This window comes from Maylandia zebra, linkage group LG5 (assembly GCF_041146795.1).
Source record: "Maylandia zebra isolate NMK-2024a linkage group LG5, Mzebra_GT3a, whole genome shotgun sequence".
In the NCBI taxonomy this organism is placed as follows: domain Eukaryota; kingdom Metazoa; phylum Chordata; class Actinopteri; order Cichliformes; family Cichlidae; genus Maylandia; species Maylandia zebra.
Window position 1 is genome coordinate 22,309,968 of NC_135171.1, and position 24,955 is coordinate 22,334,922.

Sequence of the window (24,955 nt, forward strand, 5' to 3'; positions counted from 1 at the left end):
GCCCAACATGTCTATATTGGATTAAGATTTAATGACTGTGGAAGCTGTTAGAGGACAGTGAACTCATTGTCATCATTGAGAAACCAGTTTGAGATGATCTGAGCTTTGAGACATGGTGCATGAACCTGCTGGAAGCAATCGTCAGAAAATGGGTACACTGTGGTCATGAAGAGGTGGACACAGTCAACAACAATACTCAAGTAGACTGAGTATTATTGAGTATTACTGAGGGGTGGATATTTAAGTTACTGTTCAGTTCATGTCAGCTCAAAGTAGTGGCTATTCTCCTATAACCTCATGCAGTAGTAGAGCATTTTTACCCAGAGAACTGCTGCTCACTGGATATTTTCACTTTTCTGTAAACCCAAAAGAGCAGTTGAACAGGTGTGCCTAATGAAGTGGCCACAGAGAGTGTCCTAAGTAGTCAAAATGAGCCATTTAGTTACAAAATGCATTTGTTTGTCTGTTCACACAGATCTTCATGAGCTTTCTGGAAGAGGCAGAGCAGCTGAGTTATTTGTGTAACGGGTGAGCAGAGCTGAAAAGTTATACAAGAAAGCACATGTGCTTCTTCGAGCAGGGCCTGAACATGCTGCTTGCACCAGATGGTGGCAGTATGTCCACTGTATTGTGCATTGTATTATCAGTGGTTGCCGGCTGCATACATTTTGAACAGTGAGCAGTAATATCTCAAATAATGATAGAAAGAAACCATATTAACAGTAACCATCAAGTAAAACCGCAAAAGCTTTTATGCATCTTTGCATCCACCGGAAGGCTATTCGTCATTCTTCCAAAGAAATTCAATCATTTGGTGGTTTGATGATGGAGATGGAGAGATGATGGAGGGCTGTCTAACACAATGGGACAAAATCTTAAACAGATTAACATGATATCCATGCTCATCAAACCTTTCAGTGATCCCTGATGCTCAGGACTACTTACAGTGAATTTATGTGCAGTGATCCCTCTTTTTAAAGGGGCAAGCAAACTCAAACAACCTCAGCATAACGTCCCCCATCGCATAACAGAGCCACAGAGTTAATTCACTGAAGGGTTCAAGATTTTTTCTTTAATTTGCCTCTGCTTCTTCTTACTAACCTGTACTTGACACAGGTTACTCTGGTTTAATTTTATTCTTTCTCAGGCTGTGAACGACTTCAAATGTTTAGTAAATCAGCCAAATCTGTCACCATGGATTCCTTAATAAGGAAAATAGTCATCGGTGACTCATGTGATCCTACAAAGAACACCACAAGCACAAATCTGTCCTAAAATATATCCCAGCTAAGACTGTGGAAGTGGCAGGACACACCCTGGACACAACAGGGCAAACAGAGAGGCAGAAGTCAATGCAATGTGTGCATTCAATCCAATGGACAGTTTACCTAACAGTGAAGCATGAGAAGGCAACCAGAAGTCAGAGCAACCACAGGAGAGAAACATAGGTACAAGGAAAACATGAAGACCTTGTCTAACAAGCAAGAGCTGAGCAACAGGTTCAAACCCAGAGCCTTTCTTTCTTTTTTTTTTTACTTGAAAACACACATTTCAGAAATATTTACACACCAGAGCAAAAGACAAGAGTGTCTAAGGTTGTAGGACATATCCTTTGTGTCATGGCTGCACAGCAGTCGTGTGGTGAATTGAGAAAAGGATCCAAGATGCAGGCACTGACTGGGGTGCGAGTGAAAATTTATTTGCAGATAGTGATGGGACGTTCTGTATCGAGGCTTCGGAGCGTGTGTCGAGTAATGGAGGGGGCGTTTCCGCGAAGCGCGTATCGAGGCTTGCTTCATTTATGGGAGGAGCTGAAAATGATGACGTCCGAAGCCTCGCTGCCCGGCTGTACCACGTGACTGGTTCATGAAGTGGTTCGAACTTTGCCGCGAGATATGACAGCGATATAAACCCCTCAGACTTCATTCAAAAATGTGGGTGTTTGATGGAGAGTTGCGGTTAGTGAGAGTTTGGAGACCGTATGGAGGTTTATGAGAGTGAGGAAAGTCAGGAGAGAATGGAGCCAGCTAAGAAGAGGAGGATGTCCTCCCCTGTGTGGGAACATTTTGATCTTATTCCTCCCAACAAGGTATGTAAATTTCTACAGAAGATGTATTTTCATGATACTGATGGTGCAATACAATTTATGTTGAGCTGTCTTGACTTTTGTACAAGGTGAAGTGTTTGCTATGTGCCAGGGAGCTGGGATATAACAGCAACACCTCATCCATGCTTAGGCACTACAGAGCTTTGCATGAGAATAAGGGGGACACCGATCGTGGAGCAAGACCAGGTGAGCCATCAAATGCAATGATAATATAGGATGCAGTAATGTTACTAAATGATATAACAATATTATACAACTGTTATAAGTTACGTGTGTGATATTTATATTTGTGCTTTATCTTTATTGTCTTTCCTCAGGAGAACAATCTCAAATAGATGAAGACCTGGTCAGCATGGTGATTGAGGACTCCCAGCTATTTAGCATTGTGGAGGACAAAGGATTCAAAAGATTTGTTAAATCATTAAATCCCAGCTATGTTCTCCCCACTAAAAAGGACGTAAAAGCAGTGAAAATTTAGTTTTTACAGAATAAAATGTGAACAGGCAGGACTGAGGCTCAAAGCCTCAGTGTGTAGCTGTCCATACCTCAACGTTACAAAAGCACAACCACTGTCCACACCCCAACCACACCTCACCTCACAGTAAATGATCATTTCCATTTCAAGCATTTCCAAATAATCATTTCCCATACTGCCACTATAAATATACACAGTATACTGCCATCACTACAATATACATGTTTTACACACTCCTTTTGTTGTTGACATTTACAGGCTGTGTGCAAAATGCCACACTCTTCAAATTCATGCCAGCTATTATTTTTACGTCCAGTAGGTGTCCTGCTAGAGCAAATGAAGCTTCATGAAGCTTCGCGTTGGGGTGAACCAATTGGATGAAAAGCTTCAGTGCTTCATGGGGCTTCATCTGCCCATCACTATTTGCAGAGGTGATAAAGTGACAAAACAGGAAGAGCAGAGCGGGGAGTAAACAAACCTAAACTGGGAAAACTAAAGAACAAAACTTAAACCAGACACTCACGGAAGGAGGAGCGAAATGCACAAAGAGAGATGGCAGAGAGCCGCAGAATGAATACCAGGTAACAGAATAATGCAGACTGACATGGCGTTAAACAGACGACGCGACAGAGAGCACAGGAAAACACAGGGCTTAAATACACGGGGAGTAATCAGGGAATGGGCCACAGGAGGGAGACACAGCTGGGAGCAATAAGGCTAACGAGACAGGGGAGCGGTAAAACTGAACACACTGACATGAGACATGAACTTTCAGAATAAAACAGGAAACTAACAGACACAGAGAACCAGACCGGACACTGAACTTGACAGGCAGACTCATGAGCAGACACAATAACACCATGGACAGACAGAGGGAACACAGAGAAGTGGAAGCAGGCAGGCAAAGAACAGAAACCTAACAAATGGCAAAATCACAACAGAATACACACTCTGAATGAACAAAAGCATAAGGAACACAAAACACTGAGTCCTCAGACTCAGGACCATGACACTTTGGGCATCAGGATACAAAATGTTAGTGTCAATTCATCAGGCAAGCTTTTGAAAAACATGTCTCGTGTCTTGCAAGGACATACATTCCCTTTATTTTCCACACCGTGGGCTGGTTTAGATACTACCTGCGACCACTGCCCTGAAGCTGCACTTTAGTTATAATTTACAGGAGAACTTAAACCTCATGACCCTCCACCAGGCTGTGGCCTGAATCACCCTTGCCGTCTGATACTTCCTTATAGAATTCACATGAGGCTGAAGAGCTTGAAGAGTTTGGTGGGATGAGGAGAAGTGAGTTTACATGACTCGCTAGGGCACAATAAACAGCGGGCTCATTCACTGGAAAGAATGAGTATCTATAGTATAGTGAGGTATTTGTGTTTATTCTGAAGACTAGCTTTGTGGATGGATAAGGATGTCAGTTTGCAACATTTTTATTGCATTTAAATCTAGTGCCGGTCTCTTAATATTTGCGACAAAAAGAACAGACCACCTCCAAACCCAGTTTTTTTACCGGAGGTGTCAAACTTTAACTCTTTGTTCAATAAAGATGATATTTGTGACCCTCACATACCCTTTGTGACAAGTTTTAACATGTCAGCATATATCAATAAAGATGTGGTTTGATGACCATTAGAGTAGGTTCTGGGTTTTTCCCAGGGTAGTCTAAGTAAGCTGTGTGGGCAGCAGTGTTGGGTAAGTTACTTTAAATTAGTAACTTAGTTACATTAATAGTTACTTCTATCAAAAGTAACTCAGTTACTTCAAGTTACTCGTTACTTTCAAAGTAACTAGTTACTAGGGAAAGTAACTTTGGTTTTACTCAGAATTCTCTTGTTAATGTGTTTCTTCCATAACTTTGCCAGTCTTCTAGCTTGCTTACTTGCCACAGTGCACTGTGCCACCTACCAATAGAAAGGAAAAAATAATGTGCACATTTCCACGAGAGAAATCCCACGCCTGGACCGTTGTTGACCGCCGCCATGATTCTAGCCTACGTCACAACGTCATGTGCGCTTTTTACATCCAACACAAAAACTGCAGTCGTGGTGCTTTCGATTGTACTCAGAACTCGGAAATTCTGCTTCTGAATAGGAAGATGTAGGCAACACCAGACTGCAGATGAGCTGCATACAGAGCTGGACTGGGACAAAAAAATCGGCCTGGGCGTTTTGACTAGAGACCGGCCCACCATTATAGCAAAAATCATAAAGACTTTGAATGATAATAAACACTGTTGTGACAGTGATGTACACTGTTTTGATGGTATATATGCATCAATCTATCAATCGTTTGTTGTAAGATTCAGATAATTATTTTTTAAAAGCTAGACATTTTAAATGAGAATAAGAAAGTATTTCTTTGTGCCCCCCTCTCCCTGTTAATGCCCTACCTGGCCCCCTGGCAACACTTTGCTAGACCCGCCCCTGCACAGTTACCAGCTGTCAGCTACCTAAAAAAGGATCCTGGTGTTATTTGTCTCTCAGAAACGGTTCATAACTTCCCTTCAACTCATTCATGTCACCTAAAAGGTAAACCTGTTTCTCCATCACAGCTCTGATGATTCAGTAAGGACATCTCCTGGTTTCATCTTCATGTTTCCCTCTCACCAGATAACCAAACCGACATCATGACCAGCAGGTTTACAGCTGTGGCTCCAGCAAACATCAGCTGATACTAGAAATTAATATTAAATAAATTCTAACAACAGCTGATCAAGCTTAAATGTGCTGCTGTTGTTTAGCGCGACAACCGCTGTTTTCTTCTTTCTGGCGCCAAGTGGGCGATAAACAAGCAAGAGAGAAAAGCCAATCAGCTGATCATTGATCAGTTTCATGATTAAAGTAGCAACAGGAGAGGGAGGAAGAGAGAATGAGAGGAGAAGAGGCAGCTGTGCAGCAAAGACACAGAATACCTCCAGCTTTGTGTCTTTTCCATTGTAGCTGAAGTCCGGGACAAACTGTTCCTTTTCAGCTCAACACGAAACGCACAATATTTTCTCTGAATATGATTCTGTTTTTTACAGGATGGTTGGCAATTAGAAACTCAGTCATGCTAGCGAGTACCCAGTACGAAAAAGTCAGCAAAACGAAAATAAACTCCACCTAAACTTGGTTTAGATCTGACCCAGATAGACTGCAGGTCATAACTTCTTACCTGAAGTTCAGTCCACCTGACACTCGGACCGGCGGCCGCTTCGGGTCTCTGCTCCTGCCTCCCCTTTCCCTCATCCACCTCCTGGCCTCCACCACTTGCTAATGTTACTGAATCTGTGGATTCACCACACGAAGTAACGAATAACGACCCTATCTAAATCCCAGTAACGATTAACGCGTTCCTAATTTTGGCATAATACCTAGTTACCGTGCTCGTTACCACAATAATAACGTAGTTACTGTAACGCGTTATTAAGTAACGTTACTTAATAACGCGTTAGTCCCAACACTGGTGGGCAGTGAGAGTTTATACCCTCACTAACTTCTGATGCACACTCACACTCAGTTAAGGTTACGCCACCACTTAAAACCAGGCACAGTGGTTTATTCTTCAAATAACAGTACTTGCTGGAGATCATTTACATATAAACACATATCTGGCGCTGCAGTCAGTATTTACAGCATCAGGACTGTGTATGAAATACACCATAGAGCCCATTTCCCCTGCAGAGAAAAGCACCACATCACTCACTGTGGCTCACAGAGGTCTGTTGAACAGTGAAATAAACTTTGTTGGGCACTAGATACACAGGCGATGTTATACACTCTCCTAGTGATGAGTATTTACACACTACTATAAAGTGGCATGCAGACCTTTTCCACAACAGACATATTGACCTGTCATGAGGTGGAAACCACAAGTTTAGTTAATAGCATCACTGATGGCACAGTCCCCTTTAAGCTATCCCAGTCAGCTGGCACAAGTAATACAAAAACCACAGAGATAAATATTGTCTTTGTTTTGAGTTACACCTGAGGTCTACCTGTGAGATCACAGCCTTGAAAATGACTGTAAATGAGGTGTGACCTCATCAAATAAGAGACCAGTTTTCAGGACTGGTTTGTCCTTTGCATGGATGTTGCAGTACAATAAAACTTCTTCAAGCAATCCATCTTAAGAAACTTTATGTGCCTCTTAATTTTCCTGCTTTATTTGACTGATTGTGCTTAATGTGTCTGTGCCTGCCTGGTGTTTACTGTAAGTCCATATGTTGTGCTGTACTCTGAACTTCCCGTATTGATTCCTATGTTACTGTACGCACATCATGTCCAGAGCTGCAGCAGTTCATCCACACAGGTACCTCGTCCTTCACCAGGATGTTAGGACAACTTTGGGGAAAGAGATTCATTATTAAAGGCATGGTAGCACTGAATGAGCCATCAAGTCAGGTTAGGTAAAAGTGAAGGAAAAAACGTACCTATTTATGTTTTTTGCCTGTTAACAAACAAACTAAAACATTCCACTAAAAATGTGTCCAAAGACAAACTTTGGAAGACCTCCAGATAACCTGGAGAACCACTGTTTTAATATCAGAAATGTTGGCTCATTGGAAGCAGAATAAAAATCAGCTTCGATAAAGATGATGAAATGTTGAAGCTTGTGTAGCCGAGCTGTCATCTCACTGCTTTCATGTTGGGTGCTTGTTTTTTGTCTTTTGAATCAGAGACTGGCCATAAGAGACAGAGAGACAGAGAGCAGGAGAGGAAATGTGGCACACACCCACCTCTGCTGTTTGCACCCCTCACATCAGATCAGCTCTCGGATATAGTTGCATTTCCTTTCCTCACCAGCGAGGCTTGCACACAGCCTCTTCCGGTCATTTGGAGCCGGACAGCAGAGTGCGTTCGCCCGTAGCTCAGCGTGTTAAGGTGGATGTCTGTGAGCTCGCGGGTCGCCGACGATAAAGATGATGAAGATGAAGAAGATGCATCTGTCCTAATCATCTCCGCGACTGGACTGCTAAGGACTTCTTTCTCTTTAAAAAACGGGAGAAAAAAAGGTAACGCAGAATCGCGTCCGCCCGCTGGGACAAATGTAAATGCTTTGATAACTGATATCAGGGAAACGACTAACACACACACTTAACTTTTAGACTATTCTGTTTATTTTGAATAATTTGACACATTGATTAATCGCCATAGTTTGTTATTTATTCTATGCTACGACACGATATGACACTGATAACATTTTTGCCGACATTCAACTTTTTAATGATCCAGCTGCGCAAATGCACCACGCCTCTCTGCATTAGAGCGCGGGTTTGCTTTAATGGCATGAGACTCTGCATCATTATCATGTCATATTATGTCCTGACAGCTGATTTATTGATCACGTGGCCCAATGTGTGATTACAGATCCATGATTTTCCACTGTGAAAACTAAGAGAACATCCAGAGTCCCTGCAGTGCGTAGTGCTGGCGCCATGGTGGGCTCCATCGGCTTTTTTTGGCCTGCTGCTGTTGCAGTGTTAAAACGAAGGAGCTGCTTTATTCTGCACTTGACTTTGCTGTTACCAGCAGTGAGAGCCAGTGGGCAGCTAACTGGAAGCCCCCTGGTTTGTCAGAAGACTTGTTTGTGTGCCAGCACCATCATCAGCTGCTCCAAGCAGAATCTAACAAATGTTCCCAACGCTCTTCCATCGTATGCAGCTGTGCTGGACCTCAGCTTCAACTTTATCACCAAGCTCCAAGCTGATTGGACCGGCATCAGACTCGACCAGCTGCAAAGCCTGCTGCTCAGTAATAACAACCTCACCTTTCTCTCCACTGAGGCATTTGTGAATGTGAGAAAGCTTCGCTACCTGGACCTTTCCTTTAACAGCCTCCGCCTGCTGGACGAATACATTTTTGAGCCGCTGGAGAATCTGGAGGTCCTGCTGCTTTATAAAAACCACATCTCTCAGATAGATCGCTCTGCCTTCTCTGGCCTCATCGAGTTGCAGAGGCTCTATCTGAGCCACAACCAGATCACACGCATCCTCGTAGAGCTGTTAAAGGGCCGAGGCAGGCTGAAAAGCCTTAGACTGCTGGATGTTTCCTCCAACCGAATTAAAGCTCTGCCCCTGGATGAGCTTCAGGCTCTGCCTGCCTGGATTAAAAACGGTCTGTACTTCCACAACAACCCTCTAACCTGCAGCTGTGAGCTGTATGAACTGATGGCACACTGGGAACTCAGGGAGCTCAGCCCTTCCACTGACTTCAGGAGCAACCACACATGTGTGACATCAGGCCAGCCGAAGGAAAAAATGGCCATACTAGATCTGACCAGACAGTATCTGAACTGCAGTGAGGTCAAAGGTTTTAAAAAAGAAGGCTATCTGGAGCAATCTTTGGTGTTAGACTGTGACACCAGACAGAAGAACATGGTGAAGAGATGGGTGCTGCCAGGAAACCTGACAGTGTCTCAAAACGAAACCACTTTCATCCGTAACGAAAGCAGCCTTAGGATTGGGCCCCTAAAGGTAGAAGACTCAGGGGTCTACACCTGCTATGCCACAAGTGATTCATTCAATGAGACGCTGTATGTAACTGTAGTGGTGTTTAATACCACCATGAGCAAAGGACTGGAGAATCTAAAAACAGCCTACACCACCCTTGTAGCGTGTCTGATCAGTCTCGTCATGATTCTCATCTACCTCTTTTTCACACCGTGTCGCTGCGCTTGTTGTCCAGGTCAGAACATGGAGAAAAATGACGGCAAAGACAGCCTCCACTCTTCAACTGTCAGTCTCTCCCAGGCACACGAGGAGAGATGGCAAGAGAGGGTGGGAGGTGGAGGTTTCCTCTACAGACACACGGCCTTCCTGGAACCTAAAGAACAGCTGGAGCAGAATGGGAGGCTGAATCCAATAAGTGAGGAAGATGAGGAGTGGCAGGGGGCCAACAGGGGCAGAACAAGGTCTGATGTCAGCTCGGTGTGCTCCAATTCTCCTATGGTCATATGAAATAAGAGCGATGCCGCTGCTTCTTTGTATTCTAAGAATGTGAGCAAAATATCAAAAGTGAGCATCTTCCAAACAAAGCTTTAGTTGACTCGAGACGGTGGTGCCGATCCAGTAACATAAGATTCAAATTGATTTTAATCTTTTGATTAAATCACTTTTAGGCCTTTCCATTTGTGATGCGTCTTAACAATTCAAATGACTCCTCTGTGAAGGCACAGAGCGCTATATTTCTGGTAGAGAACTGGGTTTTTTTTTCATAAATGCAACACGTGTTCCCTAAAAATGAGAATATATGAACTTTAAATATTGTTTGCGTTCTTAAAAATGCTTACCATGTAGACATTAACCACCAAGCAGCGCTTAGTAGACTACTTAAAGGCATTACTGAGAGAAGGTCACCTCAGAGTAGCCAGTAGCCTGCATGTTAAAGATATGGCCTTTCTTGCAATTGGGATGAAGGTGCTGCAAAGGTGAGAAGTTCTGAATTTGTTGAATAACGTAGAAAGGGAGGCTAATTTTTATGCAAAGCTTGCAGAACTCACTCTGTTACTATTATTATGCAATATTTCTGCTATATGTAACATTCCTAAACTTCACAGAAAACAGTGCTGTTAATAATTACACTTGTGCAACTTTTTCAGTTAAATTTCTTTTTAGATGCAAGTGCGATTTAATGTTTAAACAGCAATATGTGTTTTTTGCAGTGATTTTGGCCTTAAGATGAAGTGCTTTTAAAAGCAGCTCTGATTAAATATCATATGCAGGTATACTTTTATTATCATTTAAAATGAATTCTAATTTCTGACAAATTTAGTTGACTTTTTGTCTCATAAAATATTATTTATATTGCTCCAGTTCACAACAGCTGCTGTCTGAAGGCACTACTTAAAAAGAAATCTTTAAAATGAACCAGACTAGCTCTTCATATCCTCCTGAGAACCGGGGAAAAATGAATCTTCCCACTGAACTTTTTTTGTAATTTCCACCCTCTTTGGGGCTAAAAGAGGCCACCCAAACACATAAGATATAGATGGATAGACCAGGATGTCCTCTATTTAGTACACCAGGGCTTATTAGCATAGCTCAAATAAGTCAAACGATATCAACCAAAAACAAACGTCCATTAGAGAAGACATAAATGAATAGGCTGGTTCTCAGGATATAAACACTCAGCAGCTATTTTATCAGTATAAACACAATTATTGACTGTTATTTGGCAAATTTATTCTCATCCAGTATGCATACATTTCCAGTAAACAGTGCTGTTGTTGAGCGTCAGTAATCTGCAGTAAATATTGATGAACTCTTGATGTCATTGTCTGATTGATTAGCAAATAGCATGCCAATAGCATGAATACAGTCTCATTTAAAAAGAAACTATTCCACCAACTAAGCTTCAGGTATAGTTACTGTTATCTGTGGATTATGCAGAAAAAACAAATCCTGGTTCCTGGTTCATAAAGAATTCATTGCAATAAGCTAAAGTTAAACACATATTCCAGACGACAAAAACAAAATCAGCCAGCTGAATTTAGCTACAAATAAATGCCACCATTTTATTATGTTCTATATGAGCGAGTTATTAGATGTAAACATTACAGTCAAACTGCTCGATTTTAGAGGTTGGGTTCAAATTAAATTACCAAAGATTACAGAATAATTCGAGTAAAAGAAAATAGTATAAATAGTATTGTTTTGTGAGTTTGGATGGATGAATCTTAGAAACGTATGGAAGCTGCTCTAGATGGAAAACCTGAAACTGATTGATAATGCTAACAAACATAACAATAAGTTTCCAGTTGAGCAAGTTTATTTGCATATTTTGTTATCACACTGCGACAAAATATCGTGTTCAGTGTCAGGTTTCAGAATGGCAACATGAACACACATACTTCCATACTGAAGAGTAAATAGCAGCCTGGAAGAGCCTGAGAGCGAGTACCATCCACTGAATGCTTCTGGGCATTAGTGCCCAACCCTAAGCAAATCAGCCGATGCCAGCCACAAGCCAGAATTCTCATAAACACTGTCAGAAATAGCAGCTGCAGCCAACACTCGGGCCCCTGTGGCTGGCTGACAGCTGAAATATAAATGTAGATGTAGCAGTTTTTCAAACAGATGTCCAACAGAATCCTCTTAAAAGGACTAGAAGCTCATATTTTACCCTGGCTGGTGCAACCACAAAAGCTGTGTTACACTGTGCAGAAAGGGGTGTGGATGAAAATCAATGAAGACCAAAAGATGACTCAAATAAATGCAACTTATAATAATAAAAAAACAATAATAATACATTCAGGCTGTTCATTTCAGGTCACAATGTTAGCAGTAGAGCATCGTAATTGCTACACAATCTCTGGATAGTCAAAGTTGCGTTATAAAGGGTATGTATGTTAATGTTGAAGGTACAGTGATGTTTATGCACTTCTCATGGTGCTTTTTCAATATAACCTCGGTGTAATCACGATAAATGTGTCTGTGGGAGTTTAAGCTCATGACATCGTCAGAATCTAGCATGTCTGTTAAATATTATAATGTAGCAACACAACCGGAGGAACTTTTCAGTCTGTCAGAGGAGGCACATATGTACTATGTCATCATGTTGGACATTATAATAACCAAAGACGGAGCTACGTGTGACAAATCATTACCTACATGTTCAGTGTTTACAGTCAGTATATTGTCAGTGTGCTGAGTTCACCTGCTGTATTTTAATATATGCAATCCTGAATAACGACTTATTGCATTTCATTGTTTGCTCTGTGTATCTTGTTTATTGCTGTACTCCTCATGTAGTTCACAAACAACAAAAATAAACATGATGTAAAAAGAGACGTGTGCAGTATGTCCTGTGACATATGTGCAACTGCAGAACTTTCACAAACAGTGGAAATACAGAAACAAGGTAAAATCACTGGCGTGGCTCTGTCCCAGGCTTAGAGAATCCGGCTAACTTATTAATTGTGACTTTGCAACTTCTTTAACATGCATAAAAAATAAAGACTTGAAATGTTGTAATGTCCTAGTGCAAAGGCACCTTTCATTTTTGCTCTGCAGTTTTTGTTTGTGTTAAAGATGCTTTAAAGGCAGATTTTAACATGTTTGGACACAATCCGACCAGTTGTGCTGTTCTGCAAAGCTAAGTAGCAGGTAACTGAATCCTTAAAGGTATGCACACTAGAATAAGGGGCAACACAGCAACAAAATTATTACTTATTAATAATTTAAAATATTAAACTCAGAGGGAAATTCCTTCTCCAAGTCCACAAAACACATGTAGACTGGTTGAGCAATGCACTCTCAATTATCCTAGAGAGGGTAAAGAGCTGGTCCAGTCTTCCGCGACCGGGACAAAAGCCGCATTGTTCCTCCTGTAGCTGAGTTTCGACTAACTGTCAGACTCTCCTTTCCAGCACCCTCGCATAGACTTTCCTGGGGAGGCTGAGGAGTGTGATCCCCCATAGTTGGAACACACCCTCCGGTCCTCCTCCTAAAGATGGGAACCACATCCCAAGTCTGCCAACATAAAAGTGCTGCCCATGATCTCCATGCAACATCGTAGAGGCAAGACAGTCCTACAACATCCAGAGCCTTTAGGAACTCAGTGTGAACCTCATCCACTCCAGGGGCTCTGCCACCAAGGAGCTGTTTAACTGACTCAGTGATCTCACGCCCAGTGATGGACAAGTCATCCCCCTTGTCTCCAGACTCTGCTTCCTCTAGGGAAGATGTATCAGTAGGATTAAGGAGATCCCTTCCACTGCCTGACAAAATCCTCAGTTGAAGTCAGCACTGCATACAGTGCAGGTAGAGGACCACTTTCCCCTCCTGAGTTGCGTGGCGGTTTGCCAGAATCTCTACGAGGCAGTCCAAAAGTCTTTTTCTGTGGCCTCTCTGAACTCCTCCCACGCCCGAGCTTTTGCTTCAGCCACTGCCCGAGCCGTGTTTCATTTGGCCTGTCTGTACCTATCAGCTGCCTCTGAAGCCCAGTAGGACTCCTTTCACCACCGGTGTCCACCATCTCAATCGAGGGTTCCCGCCATGACAGGCACCAACCAGCTCAGTGCAGCATGTCTGTCCAGCATCCTGGTCCAACTCAACGCCAGGTGAGGCGGTGGTCAGTTGACAGCTCAGCCCCTCTCTTCACCCAAGTGTCCAGAATATACAGCTGTAGATTCAGAAGGCCAGATACGCTAAACTATTGTTCGGCTTATAAGCGCAGAGAACAGTCAAGACCCATTCCCTGAACTGCAGGATCAGGGAACAAACCCTCTCATCCACCGGGAAAAATCCAACATACAGGCAGCAGGGAAGGCAGGGATACTAAGATACCCACCCCAGCCCGCCGCCTCTCACCACAGGCAACACCAGACTGAGACAGACTCCAACTCCTCTCCAGGAGACTGGTTTCAGAGGCCAAGTCGTGTGTTGAGGAGAGCCCGACTATATCTAGCTGGTACCTCTCATCCTCACGATTGGCTCATGCTCCTTCTCCACCAGAGAGGTGGTGTTCCATGTCTCAGTCAATAGCCAAGAAATTATGCTTTACTTAAATTTATTTACAGTCTAATTATTTATTTGTTTGCTGTAAAAACCTGACTTGTTACATCCTTATTCTAGTGTCCCTACCTTTAGGAATTTGAAGATAAATATATTTAGATTGTCGTTTCGAATAAAATATATTAAAATCGATTTAATTGTTGGGAAATGATGCCCTTAGTTGTGGGCCATATTATAAAGTGTTGCTATCTTTACTACTCAGGGCCACTGACTCTCTTATCAAGAAAGAGAGTCTTAATCAGAGAGTATTCCAATTCAAAATGTAAAACTGTTCCTTTAACTTTGGCTCTGACTGATCAGACTTGGCCTGACTGTTGTGTCCTTCTAGGCAAAGATTAATTTTCACTTGCTGTCCTAGTTAGTCTGCAGGAAATCCTCTGGCTTCAGTTTCTAAATTACGTTATTGACCCAACCTTGTTCACTTGAGTGAAATAGGAGACCACATGGACTGCTGGGGTGGAAGCTGGGAGTCGTATTTGTTGCATCTGTGCCTGAAACATGCCGGCTTCTGGCCACATTTGAAGTTGCTGGATTTTCAACCTTATTTGGATTGTTGACCACAGTATGTCCCAGAGGAGAGTGAACTCGCTGTGCTGTATTCAGTTTCCTCTGCCAATCACAGTCCAAGACAGAGCTGCATTATATCAGCTTCTGACAACCTAGTGTTTCCATCTTATTACTGTAAACTTGCAATTTACACACATAAAACACATCTAATTTTATGTGGAACATAATATATGACACTTGTTCATTTGACCGTCTGTCATGTGTGTGAAGAGGGTGCACTGTGACACCTCACTGGCTGCCCTGCAACTCATCTCCTGGATAAATGATTGAAGAGGTCTGCGGGGATGTTCGTGCTCCCTGTCTCAGCAGGCGCTTTCTCATATTACCACGCTTACTCACAATACACCCAACACTACCCAGGTGTGTGTGAGACTAGGCTTAAAGATCTGAAAAACGCTGGACAAAAACACAACACTGAATCAGGATCTGCAAAGTATTTAATTCATAAAAAGCCCAAAGGAGACAGAAAGGGGCTGATAGTGGCTGATCTGTGTGATGATGCAAGCGTTTAAATGGGAAAGAGCTACATGATATGCCAGATTATTATTAGAACAAACGCAGCTGTCTGAAGAAAATATCAGATCGCTGAACATCACACACACACACAGATGGCAGTGACTGTGGGCCTGCTGACAATGAATGAATGGCGTCTTTGCTCGGTGGCTTAAAGGCTGAATTCTAAGTGAGATGACTCATCCTCTCCTCAGGCCCCTCCCAGGAGAATCACATGAATGGGGAAGCGACTGAAGCAGCAGTTGAGCGAGTCTACTGCCATCTAGCGGCCACCAATTCCCTGACATGGAAGGATTCATTCTTCCCTCTGCAAAAATATTCTTGGACACTTCTCAGATCATTTTTTCATGCTTGCATGGAGTATGTAGGATTTGCCCTGATGTTGTATAAGATGAAATGTTTTTTTGGTGGTCTCAAAAGCAGAGGATGGAGGCTGGTGAAAGAACAGATCAGTCACTTTGATACTGTTGTCTTTCATTATTTGTTAATCTTATATTGGTGTTCCCAATGTTTCAGTTTTTCACTCCATCGGGACAGAGCGGAGCCCGTCGTGCTCAACAATCATGGCCGATGCACTCTAAAGACGACTACACGGCAGGAGAAATGTTTTCCTCTTGCAGCAGCTGCCAGATCGAAGCAACTGGAACAACTTTTCACTTCAGTTGCACAAACATCTGGGAGCACACTCATAAACATTTTCTCCAGGATATCTCCGGCCTCATAGCTTAACCTAAAAAGGAATAACACGCTGGGAGTGATTTATAAAAGTGCAGGAGAAATATAAACTGAGCTCGATGAGATGAAGAACACAACGCAGCCCCGGTGGTGAAACTGCACAGTTAGGTTCAATAAGTATTTGATGATGACACACTTTGCCTCTGTGCACCAACACAAAGGACACTAAACACATTTTTAAGAAAAGCATTGACATAACTGTTCATTTTACAACCATTTACCCCATTTTTAGAGGCTCCTGTCAACATGTTTAATCTTCCAAAAGCTTATAGATCCAACTGTGAGCCACACCTGTTCTCAGGTGTCCTCACTTTCACTACATCCTGATTTAGTTTTTCTTATCTACTCTCTGTAAAAGTCCCTCTGAAGTGAAGAATACTGTTGCTGCCTTTATCTGGCAAACGCAACGTTAGTTGTGCAATCATAAAGATGAAAGTGACCGTCTCCTATTTGTGTCAGAATGAACGTGTTCATCCTGCACACGGGAGACTGGATGTTACTTATGAGAAAATAGCTGAACTTTCCCCCCATATAAGCTACAAAGCCTCTGTTTAATATCGCTCCGCTCAATGCTGCCCTCCGGAGGACTGACGGTGTAAAAGGTTCATCATTCAAACAAATACAAAATAAATACAGACAATCAGAAACGTTTAAAGAACAGCTGCCTTTATTCAAGCACAAAATCAGCTGATGTTCACATTATTATGAGAAACAATAAAAAACTTTAATTAAGATTTGAATTTAATTAAGTTGTACTCACAGAGCCAGCGTCCCACAGTGTGAAGCGGGCTTTTTTTTTGCGTTCAGAGGGCAAACCACTGAGGATATTTTCATTCTTCTTTGCTTCTGTGTCGAGGGAATGACCTGAAACACTCAACATTTTGATTAGAAGCATCTTTAAAACATGTTCAAAACAAAAAGAACTGGATTTTCACAAAACAGGCCTAAAACTCAGTGAAACAGCAGAAACGTTTCCAGGTGTGCAGGTTTAGATTCAGAGCTGGAGGCGATGTAATAATACTCACACCAGTTGATATTTCTAATGATCACAAATGATGGCAAATTCCTTTGAAGTTAAAAGGCATGGTCCTGGGATACACTCACTCATTTGTTTTTCCACTTGATTTCAAACTGTTTCACTGAGTTTGCTCATTTTAATTTTATTTTGAAATGCTTACTTTTTTATTATTAATATGTGGAGGGTATTTATAAGACGGAAAAAACCCCAAATATTTTATCAACAGCTGACTCACAGTCACTCATGTGAACATCCTAAGCTTATTAAACATGCATAAACTGTCTCCTCGGCCATTTCCCCCTTTGTTTTCATTTATATGTGACTTTTTAAATGGTTCAGTTCATTCTTGTTGTGGTTTCCACACCTAATTTTAGTTCACTGTAACAACATCAAGCTTCAGTCACCTTTATCCCTGCAGAAATCCAAGCGCCTGCACCTCCTCTGATTTAGCAAGCAATCCCGTTGGCATGAACCTTTGCACCGACTAAACCTGAAGCTGTAAAACAAAATTTGCACGCCTCATGTACCGCGGCGAGCAGCGCAGAATACAGTAAACTAAACAGACTGCCATCATAACGAGTAAGAACTGAGGCTGTTGTGACTGACAGCACCTGCTGATGGCTGATCGTACTGCACGGCATCTATTCAGCACTATTTTCACTGGGCAATACTGCAAGTTTAGTACAAGCACAGCATTGTTAATACCAATACGTTTAACTTATAAAGGCAGCTTATGTAGAGAAGAGCAATGTGCAATGATTTATGAGATGAATCATCATCAATTTGCAAAATCTGGATAAATTTTACTGACCAAGAAATCACTGTGATTTTTACTTTCCACAATAATTAGTTAATAATACAAATTTAAGACACATTTCAGCTTTTCATGTATTTTAAAACTGGAAAATGTTTAAGAAATTTTTCTAGTGTATGTCTGAGTTATAGTTTTTCACTTTCAGAACAAATATTTAGTAAAAGCTCAGAGGGTTCATTCTGAACTTGGATGATGGAAAAAGTACTGATCCTAGTATTCCAGTATCCATCCGATACCATCACTGGTATCAATACTATCATTATCTGGATCAGCCGCAGGCCTCTAACATTGACATCTTTCTCTCAGAGCAGGTAAGAGCACTTACAAATTATAATGGTCTTGAGATCTACTTTTCCCCATTTTTGTAATGTTTAGTTTACCGTGTATTTGTATTATATATACACATATATTCAGTTATTACAGTTTTGGATTTTCTTTACCTTCTATTTTTATTTTACTTTAACTTTACTTTCCAGAGTATGTTTGTTCATTTTAGAGCATTCACCAGAGACAAGATTTCAGATTATCAGTGTCGATGCTACAATATAAACACCGAACATTTGAAAGCAGTCGACTCACAGTCCTGTAGGCTTCCAAAGCCTCGTCAGGCAGGTTGTGCTAACAATTTTTACCAAATTCTAAAACTTTTTTTTAAATTTTAGTTTTCAAAGTTCACAAAATTGTTTCTTTTTCAAAAGTCAATTTTTTTTTATACCTATTTTAGTTTTTAGTGAACTATAATAATCTTGCCTGCATTACATTGTCCTTCTGTGTCACTCAGAGACTCTCAGGCCTGCTGAAGCATTGTTCTTTAGTGCACCTGGACCATTTCCATTTTCTTGGCTGTTCCCATTTACTCTGTTATTTTATTTATTTATTTATTTTACATCTATGAGTTTCACTCCTGCACATATATTTGACTTTGAAAAATCAAGGTTTCAATTAAAGGCAACTACAGCACCGTCTCACTGAGATTAAACTTTACTCACATGTTAATGCACGCAAAGGGGCAGAGCTTAATTTTAAGTACCTTTTGAAATGAAATTAAATCTTTTGCTAGGTTACAGCAGTTTATGGGATGTAAAACCACAATTTGGTGAGACAACAGGAAAGAAACGTTCACCGACTGTCACTGACAGAAACTGTGACAATGTTAGCTCAACACTAATCTCTGGCTTTTATGCTTTTAACAAAATCAGAATTATTGTAATTTTACTGCATGTTAACTGATTTATTTTGCTATTTTTTTTTCTCACCCCTGCACTTACCAGCTTTTACTTAAGCAACAGTGTGCCTGTGGTGCTCTTTGACATTACAATACGTACCCGCTCGTGTCGTTGTGGCCATCAGTATACGTTACCTGAGGGGTGGGAGCAGCCAGGAGGCGTAAAGCTGTTACGCTTCACGCCTCCCCCTCCAGGGGACACCTTGAGCTGGAGCACCGTGCAGATACTTGGAGCTGAAGGGTAGCCGTCCCTTTTGTTTGAAGAACAACCAGGAAACTACGATGGGAGTCATCCTCTCGTCTCTGTGCTTTCATATGCAGTTTGCCACACAATCTTTTTAAAAGTGCATAAATCATCAGATCAACAAACCAACTAAAAGATTAGGATTCCCTGCTCAGGCCTCAACCGGGGCGATCTCTCGTCTCCACTGCGCTTCCTTTCCGATATTTGGCAGACGCCGTCTCACCGCCTCGACCTCCTCTCCGACAGGCTGAGGCAGCAGGTCTGGCCCTAGCACGGAGATCTTCTTCTTTAAAACTCCGATGCAAGAACAATAAGCAACTACACAAACACTGCTCCTGCTGCAGACGCTGAACAAACACACTGTGCACCAGTGCGCTGCTGGAACCAGATGAGGGGAGGAAGAAAAAGCTCCCGCTGAGACGAGCCCTGTTGAGAAACAGCTCTCAGATGAGCAGGTTCTGTGTCACACCTCCGCACGCACAAAGGCGACCGAGGAATAAGCCACAGGTCTGAGGAGGCACAGGGACTCTACATTTTCCTTTCCCAAACAGGCTGCACAAAGTATTCTAGCACCGCCAAATTTCAATCTCAATGAAGGTCATATGGAAAAGCTCTTCACAAGAGAGGTCACCAAACACATGTCGAGCATCACGAAAACACAGAACTGAGAGGCTTTCCCTCGATTCTCACACTTCCTCTCACGTCTGCCGGGAAGCCTCCTGCTGTCAAAGAGAAAGCCTTTTTTTCCCCTTTTCTCTCTCTCTTTTTTTTTTTAAAGACTTTCACAGAAAATTCCAAGAACAGAAAAAGGTCACAAAAGTTGTCTTCCGAGGCACTCGTGTTTCCCACGAAAGAGTAAATTTATTAAGACAAGATGTATGAAGTGCACGTTGCACTTTGCGTGTTTTTGCTGACAGGTATACTTCTTAGGCCCATGAGCATTGATGATCTCCATTTCTCTCTCTCTTCAGATATCCTGAGTATACAGCACAAATCACTCTTTATCCATTTGAAACACAGTACTCAAATCAAAGCATGAAAAACAATCATTATGAGTCCCTTTTTGAAGGCGGCAAGTATGGCCAGTTGAACATGGCCTCCGTTCCTCGTGTGTGTGGAAACGTACGCCAAAGTCCTCTGATCGAACTGCAACATTTTCTTTTTTGGAAACTCACAATCAGGCAAAGAAGAAAAAAAAAAAAAAGACCTGTGCATGGTATACAGCTCTTCAGTTGGAGGTTACATCATTCTTTTTTTTTTAAAAAACAAAACAAAAACAATATGCTTTCTTAGGGTAGTAATTGTAATCAGTGAGTTAAAACATGACAAACTGAGTGAGGCATCTGATCAAACAATAAATGCTCAACCAAACTGTGGATAATTAAAAAAAGAACAAAAAAAACAAACAAACAAACCACACAACGGAGAAGGGAAGGACACAAAAAGCAACCCCATACTTCAAAATAAGAGCCCGACAACACAGACTAGCCTTGTAAAATTTGCATTGAGACTGCGGGGGAGTTGATTTAGCTCGTTACTAAAATATTAAAAGATAACAATAAGCAAAAAATTTCAAACACACACACGAAAGAAAAATCTAGTCCTCGGGTTTTGGACTTTTGGTCAATCAGGGAGCATTTTTCACAATTTCAGATGGATAATAATAATAATTTAAAGATCAATCAGTAGTTGGATCCTGATACGCCTTTGAGAAATGAAAGCTCGCAGAGCTTGCTGCTTGTGTCCATCCCCTCACAAACGGCTGCTGCTGGTACAAGTGCTTGGTGAAAATTGTGAAAGCACCGATGACAAACCTCCACTTAGTCATAAAGTAACATGACTCATGAAACATGGCACACACACACACACACACACACACACACACACACACGCGCAACTACACATACACACACAAAAGCACTGGTAATGTAAATTATACTTGAAACTCCTGATGCTCTCGTGTACCTTAACTTTACACATGAATATCCAGAAGGAGTGATGGAGTGATTTGGTCTGTTTAACTGCTCTTTCTGCTATAATTTGACATCTTAAAGATCATTTACTGAAAGTTGGAATTTGGAAGTCTTCAAAATTTTTTTTACTTGGTCACAAAAAAAAGAAAACCAAATACATACGAACATCTGGTGTAGGTCAATTACTGGCCAACGGATACTGCTTTAAAGCAAATGGACTTCCTTAATCAGGAGAAGAAAAGAAAAAAAAAGAAAACAGTGTACATGAGTTTGATTTCAAATACCAAAAATGAGGCTAAATGCTCTCTTCTGGATCTTCAGCTCATTGTTGTAGGCAGGAGTTGTGTGAAAAGCACATAAAGGACCTGTTCTTTTTAAACGATAAGGCAACACACACAGTACTGATTCACAGACCTGTAGTTCACTCTGGACTCACCTTAGGATAGTACCCTTCAGGTAATGTGCATTTAATCTAAATATCTAAATAGTAAAGGCAAACTTTCACCTGATTTAACAATCAAATTCATCAACTTATAAAAATGTACTTAATTCAGTTTGACTTTAATTTTATAAACTTTCACCAGGATGAAATAGAAGCAGGTTAGAGAGCTTAAAATCTGCATCCTGCTGTTTGTCTCCTGCACTGCTTTAATACCACTTCTTCTCCCTGTGTTTACATCTCACAGTTTAACAGTTTTGAGTGTGACATGAAACATGTTGTTGTTGTTGGTTTTTTTTTTCTTTTTTTTTTTTCATGATGCTCCTCTGATAATAACCATTACCAAGTAGTCATCCTCTGATTTGGCAAAGGCTTTGGCAGAGGCATCCAAGAACTGCTGGGAAAACTCACATGGGGGAAAAGCGTGTAGTACTCCTCCGTGGTCCTTGTCACGGCCGCCCCCAGCGGGGAGGCTGATGATACCTGCCGCCTCCTTCTGCTTCAGGTAGGACACCAGGTTCTTCAGGGGTCTCTCGGTGGAGTTGACGGCGTCCTGGGCACCGCTGTCGTCGGATGTCCAAGGCAAAGCGAGGAGGATGGCGTGTCCGCTGGACCCGGCGGCCTTGATGCGACGGGAGACCTCGTCCAACTTCGGCTGGTCCAGGCGCAGGCGCTGGCTGATCTTCAGTTGGGAAACTTGGCCCCCTTTAGAGCCGTCCACCAGCAGACTGGCAGCCACCTTCATGTCCCCTTCCAGCAGGTGCAGTGAGGTGGGGAAGCTGCTATTCTTCAGCAGGAGGACGCCCTGCCAGACCTGACTCTGCTTCTGTTTTTCAGCATCTGGGTCAGGCTGCTGACCGGGTTTGGAGGAGTTTGTAGAGGAGGAAAGATGTTCTGAGCGGTCCTCCTTCTTCGCTGGGCTCTTGGAGGAGTCACTGACTTTGTGTTTGCGCCCCTTCTCGGAGCCGGAGCGTGGCTCTGATGGGCTGCGTGTTCTCCTTTTTTTGTCCACAAACCCAGCGTCCAGGCTGTTCTTCCTGTCTTTGACTGGGGAGGTTCTGCCAGAGCGAGGCAAGCGTTCGGGGTCACTGTAGCGCCCCCCATCTCGGCTGCTCCCTCCCGGGCTGCGGTCCAGAGAGCTGCCATGACGCCGCAGACCAAAGTTACTGCCGTCAGGGGAGTGCTCCAGCCGCCAACCGTCATCTAAAGGTCTCTTTGTGCGGGCCAAATCTCTGCTTTGCAACTCCCGCTCCCGTTCTAGTGACCAGCTCTCATGGGAGCGCCTGTCCAGACGGTCTGCCGGGTCAAAACCTCGCATCCTCTCGTGTGCACCGAGGCCAGACCATTCAGCAGGGTAGAGATCCCGGTCTCTGAAGCGAGCAGGAAGTGGAGGGGACCGCTCTCTCGCTCTCACTGGATCAGAAAGGCGGTGTGAATATGGCTCGGTGGCTAATTCATAGTGTGGCAGGGGGAGAGGAAGCTGCGTATACTGCTGCTGCTGGTAGCGAGTCTCTGCTTCTGCAAAGTCCACTCTGAGTCTCCTGTCGGGGCCACCGAGAGGGAAGCCACGCATGTGAGTATACCCAGCCTGAGCAGCATCCAGGCTCTCATACTGGATATAAGCCCACGCATCACCTTTCCTGTAGTCTATAGTCCTGATGGTCCCGAAGCGGTCAAACTCTTTGGCAAGTGCAGCAAGTGGAACCCAAGGCCCGAGCCCCCCCACCCACAGCCTGGTCGAGGGCGTAGGTTTCCCATATCCTATTTTAATCGGGCTGTGGCCCAGGATTTTCCCAGCCATGGCCACTTTGGCCCGATGAGCCATGTCAAGGTTCTCAAACTTGATGAATCCATAGGTGTTGCTCTGGCCTCTCACTGTGCGCTTAATGTCCACCTCTGTAATCACTCCAAACCTGTCAAACGCCCTTCTCAGGTCACTCTCCGTCACAGTCACGTCCAAATTGCCCAAAAACAAAGTCCTGTTTGCCCTCTGGTCGTCCTCGGGGCTCAACATGTCCTCATCGCGGAAACACTCGGGAATGTAAGGCGGTCTGTTTCTGCCTTCATACACGGGAAAATCTCTGTCTCTGTCCACATCTCTGAGGTGAGGAGGCGGCAGAGGGGGAGGGGGCAGACGGCCCAGAGCCAGCTGCTGTAGCCGGTAGTCTCTGAACCCCATGCCTGAGGGAGACAGAGCTTTCTGAGCGTGTAGGGGTCTGTGTCCCGCGGGGAAGCCGTCTTTAGCAACGGGGGAGCGGCTCCTCCGTCTGCTCATGTAGACTGTCTCTATTTTCAGCGGCCGATCGTACAGCACCAGCTTCCCGCGGGCGTGTTTGGCAGCCCGGGCGTCATCGGGTCGCCTGAAGTTCACAAACGCGACCCTCTCGTCGTTTTCTCGGGTCATTTTAACGCTCACGTCCCCAAACTTCCTGAACTCGTGGAACAGGCCGTCCTCTATTTCCTCGTCGTTGAGCTGGGAGCCCAGCTCGCTAATTTTCAAAGTCTTGTACTCACTTCCTGGGTTTGACGGAGGCCTTAGGTCGCTGCGTGAACCCGGCCTGGAGGATTCCGCGGCGAGGTCAGCGCCACCGTGCGGCTTGTTCCCGGAAACAACTCCGTAGTCGTAGCCGCTGCTAGTCCGACTGGATGTGCTGTGTCCGTCCGAATCCCTCAGGTCTCTTTTGTCGTTGTGTAAGCTCCTCCTGGATGAAGAGCCGCTGTAAGCAGAGCCGTTACCCGTGTTGCCGCTAACCGCCGACAGGGCTCCGCTCTTCTTGCTGCTCAGGTGGCTTCCTCCTCGGTCTCTGCTATCATCCAGCGCCCGGGAGCGCTTCTTCATCGGCGATCGCTCTTTCCCCTTCATTTCTAAAAGCCTGATCCGCTTTAATGAACTCTACTACTGAAATCGAGCTGAACTTAAAGCGCTTCCCACTGCACTCTCAGGCGAGCAACGTAAGCGCCATGTTGGATTACTTGCACTACTGTACAGGAAGTCCCGCCTACCTTCCTGTAAAACAAGCCGATTGGCGCCGTGGCTTGTCAATCCATAAAAAAGGAAACCAGCTCACCTATTATAAAAGAGGGTGCGGCTGTGTTGCTGAGGTCAAAGTACAGTCCTGCAGGCAGAAGCTTATTTTAAAACAGGTTGTGGCATTATGGTTGAAGCACTGCATAAACAGAAGAGGCCCAAAGCAAGAGAACACTTGGCTTTGAGATTACTATAACTTTTATTTTCTTATTGAAATATAAAATAAAAATCTAATATATTTTTTTTATATTTTGAAGATTTAGTTTAAAAGTGGCGTAATGCCTGCACAGGAAGGCTGCAGGTGC

The 24,955-nt window shown here is 43.2% G+C and overlaps 1 protein-coding gene, 1 long non-coding RNA gene and 1 pseudogene across 2 annotated transcripts; 2 read left to right on the top strand and 1 right to left on the bottom strand.

Moving 5' to 3' along the window:
- Positions 1–1,722: 1,722 nt before the first annotated feature.
- LOC143418751 (uncharacterized) lies at positions 1,723–2,947 on the top strand. The gene is made up of 4 exons (XR_013098767.1): positions 1,723–2,089; positions 2,176–2,293; positions 2,425–2,462; positions 2,902–2,947. It is a non-coding gene; the product is annotated as an uncharacterized LOC143418751 (long non-coding RNA).
- A 4,413-nt stretch (positions 2,948–7,360) lies between these two features.
- LOC101477524 (amphoterin-induced protein 1) lies at positions 7,361–12,478 on the top strand. Its single transcript, XM_004544806.6, has 2 exons — positions 7,361–7,593; positions 7,949–12,478. Exon 2 carries the CDS (start codon positions 8,017–8,019, stop codon positions 9,535–9,537), a length of 1,521 nt encoding a protein of 506 aa, XP_004544863.3. The 5' UTR covers positions 7,361–7,593; positions 7,949–8,016; the 3' UTR covers positions 9,538–12,478.
- A 4,076-nt stretch (positions 12,479–16,554) lies between these two features.
- Positions 16,555–24,641, bottom strand: LOC101477242 (RNA-binding protein 15 pseudogene; annotated as a pseudogene).
- Positions 24,642–24,955: the final 314 nt, after the last annotated feature.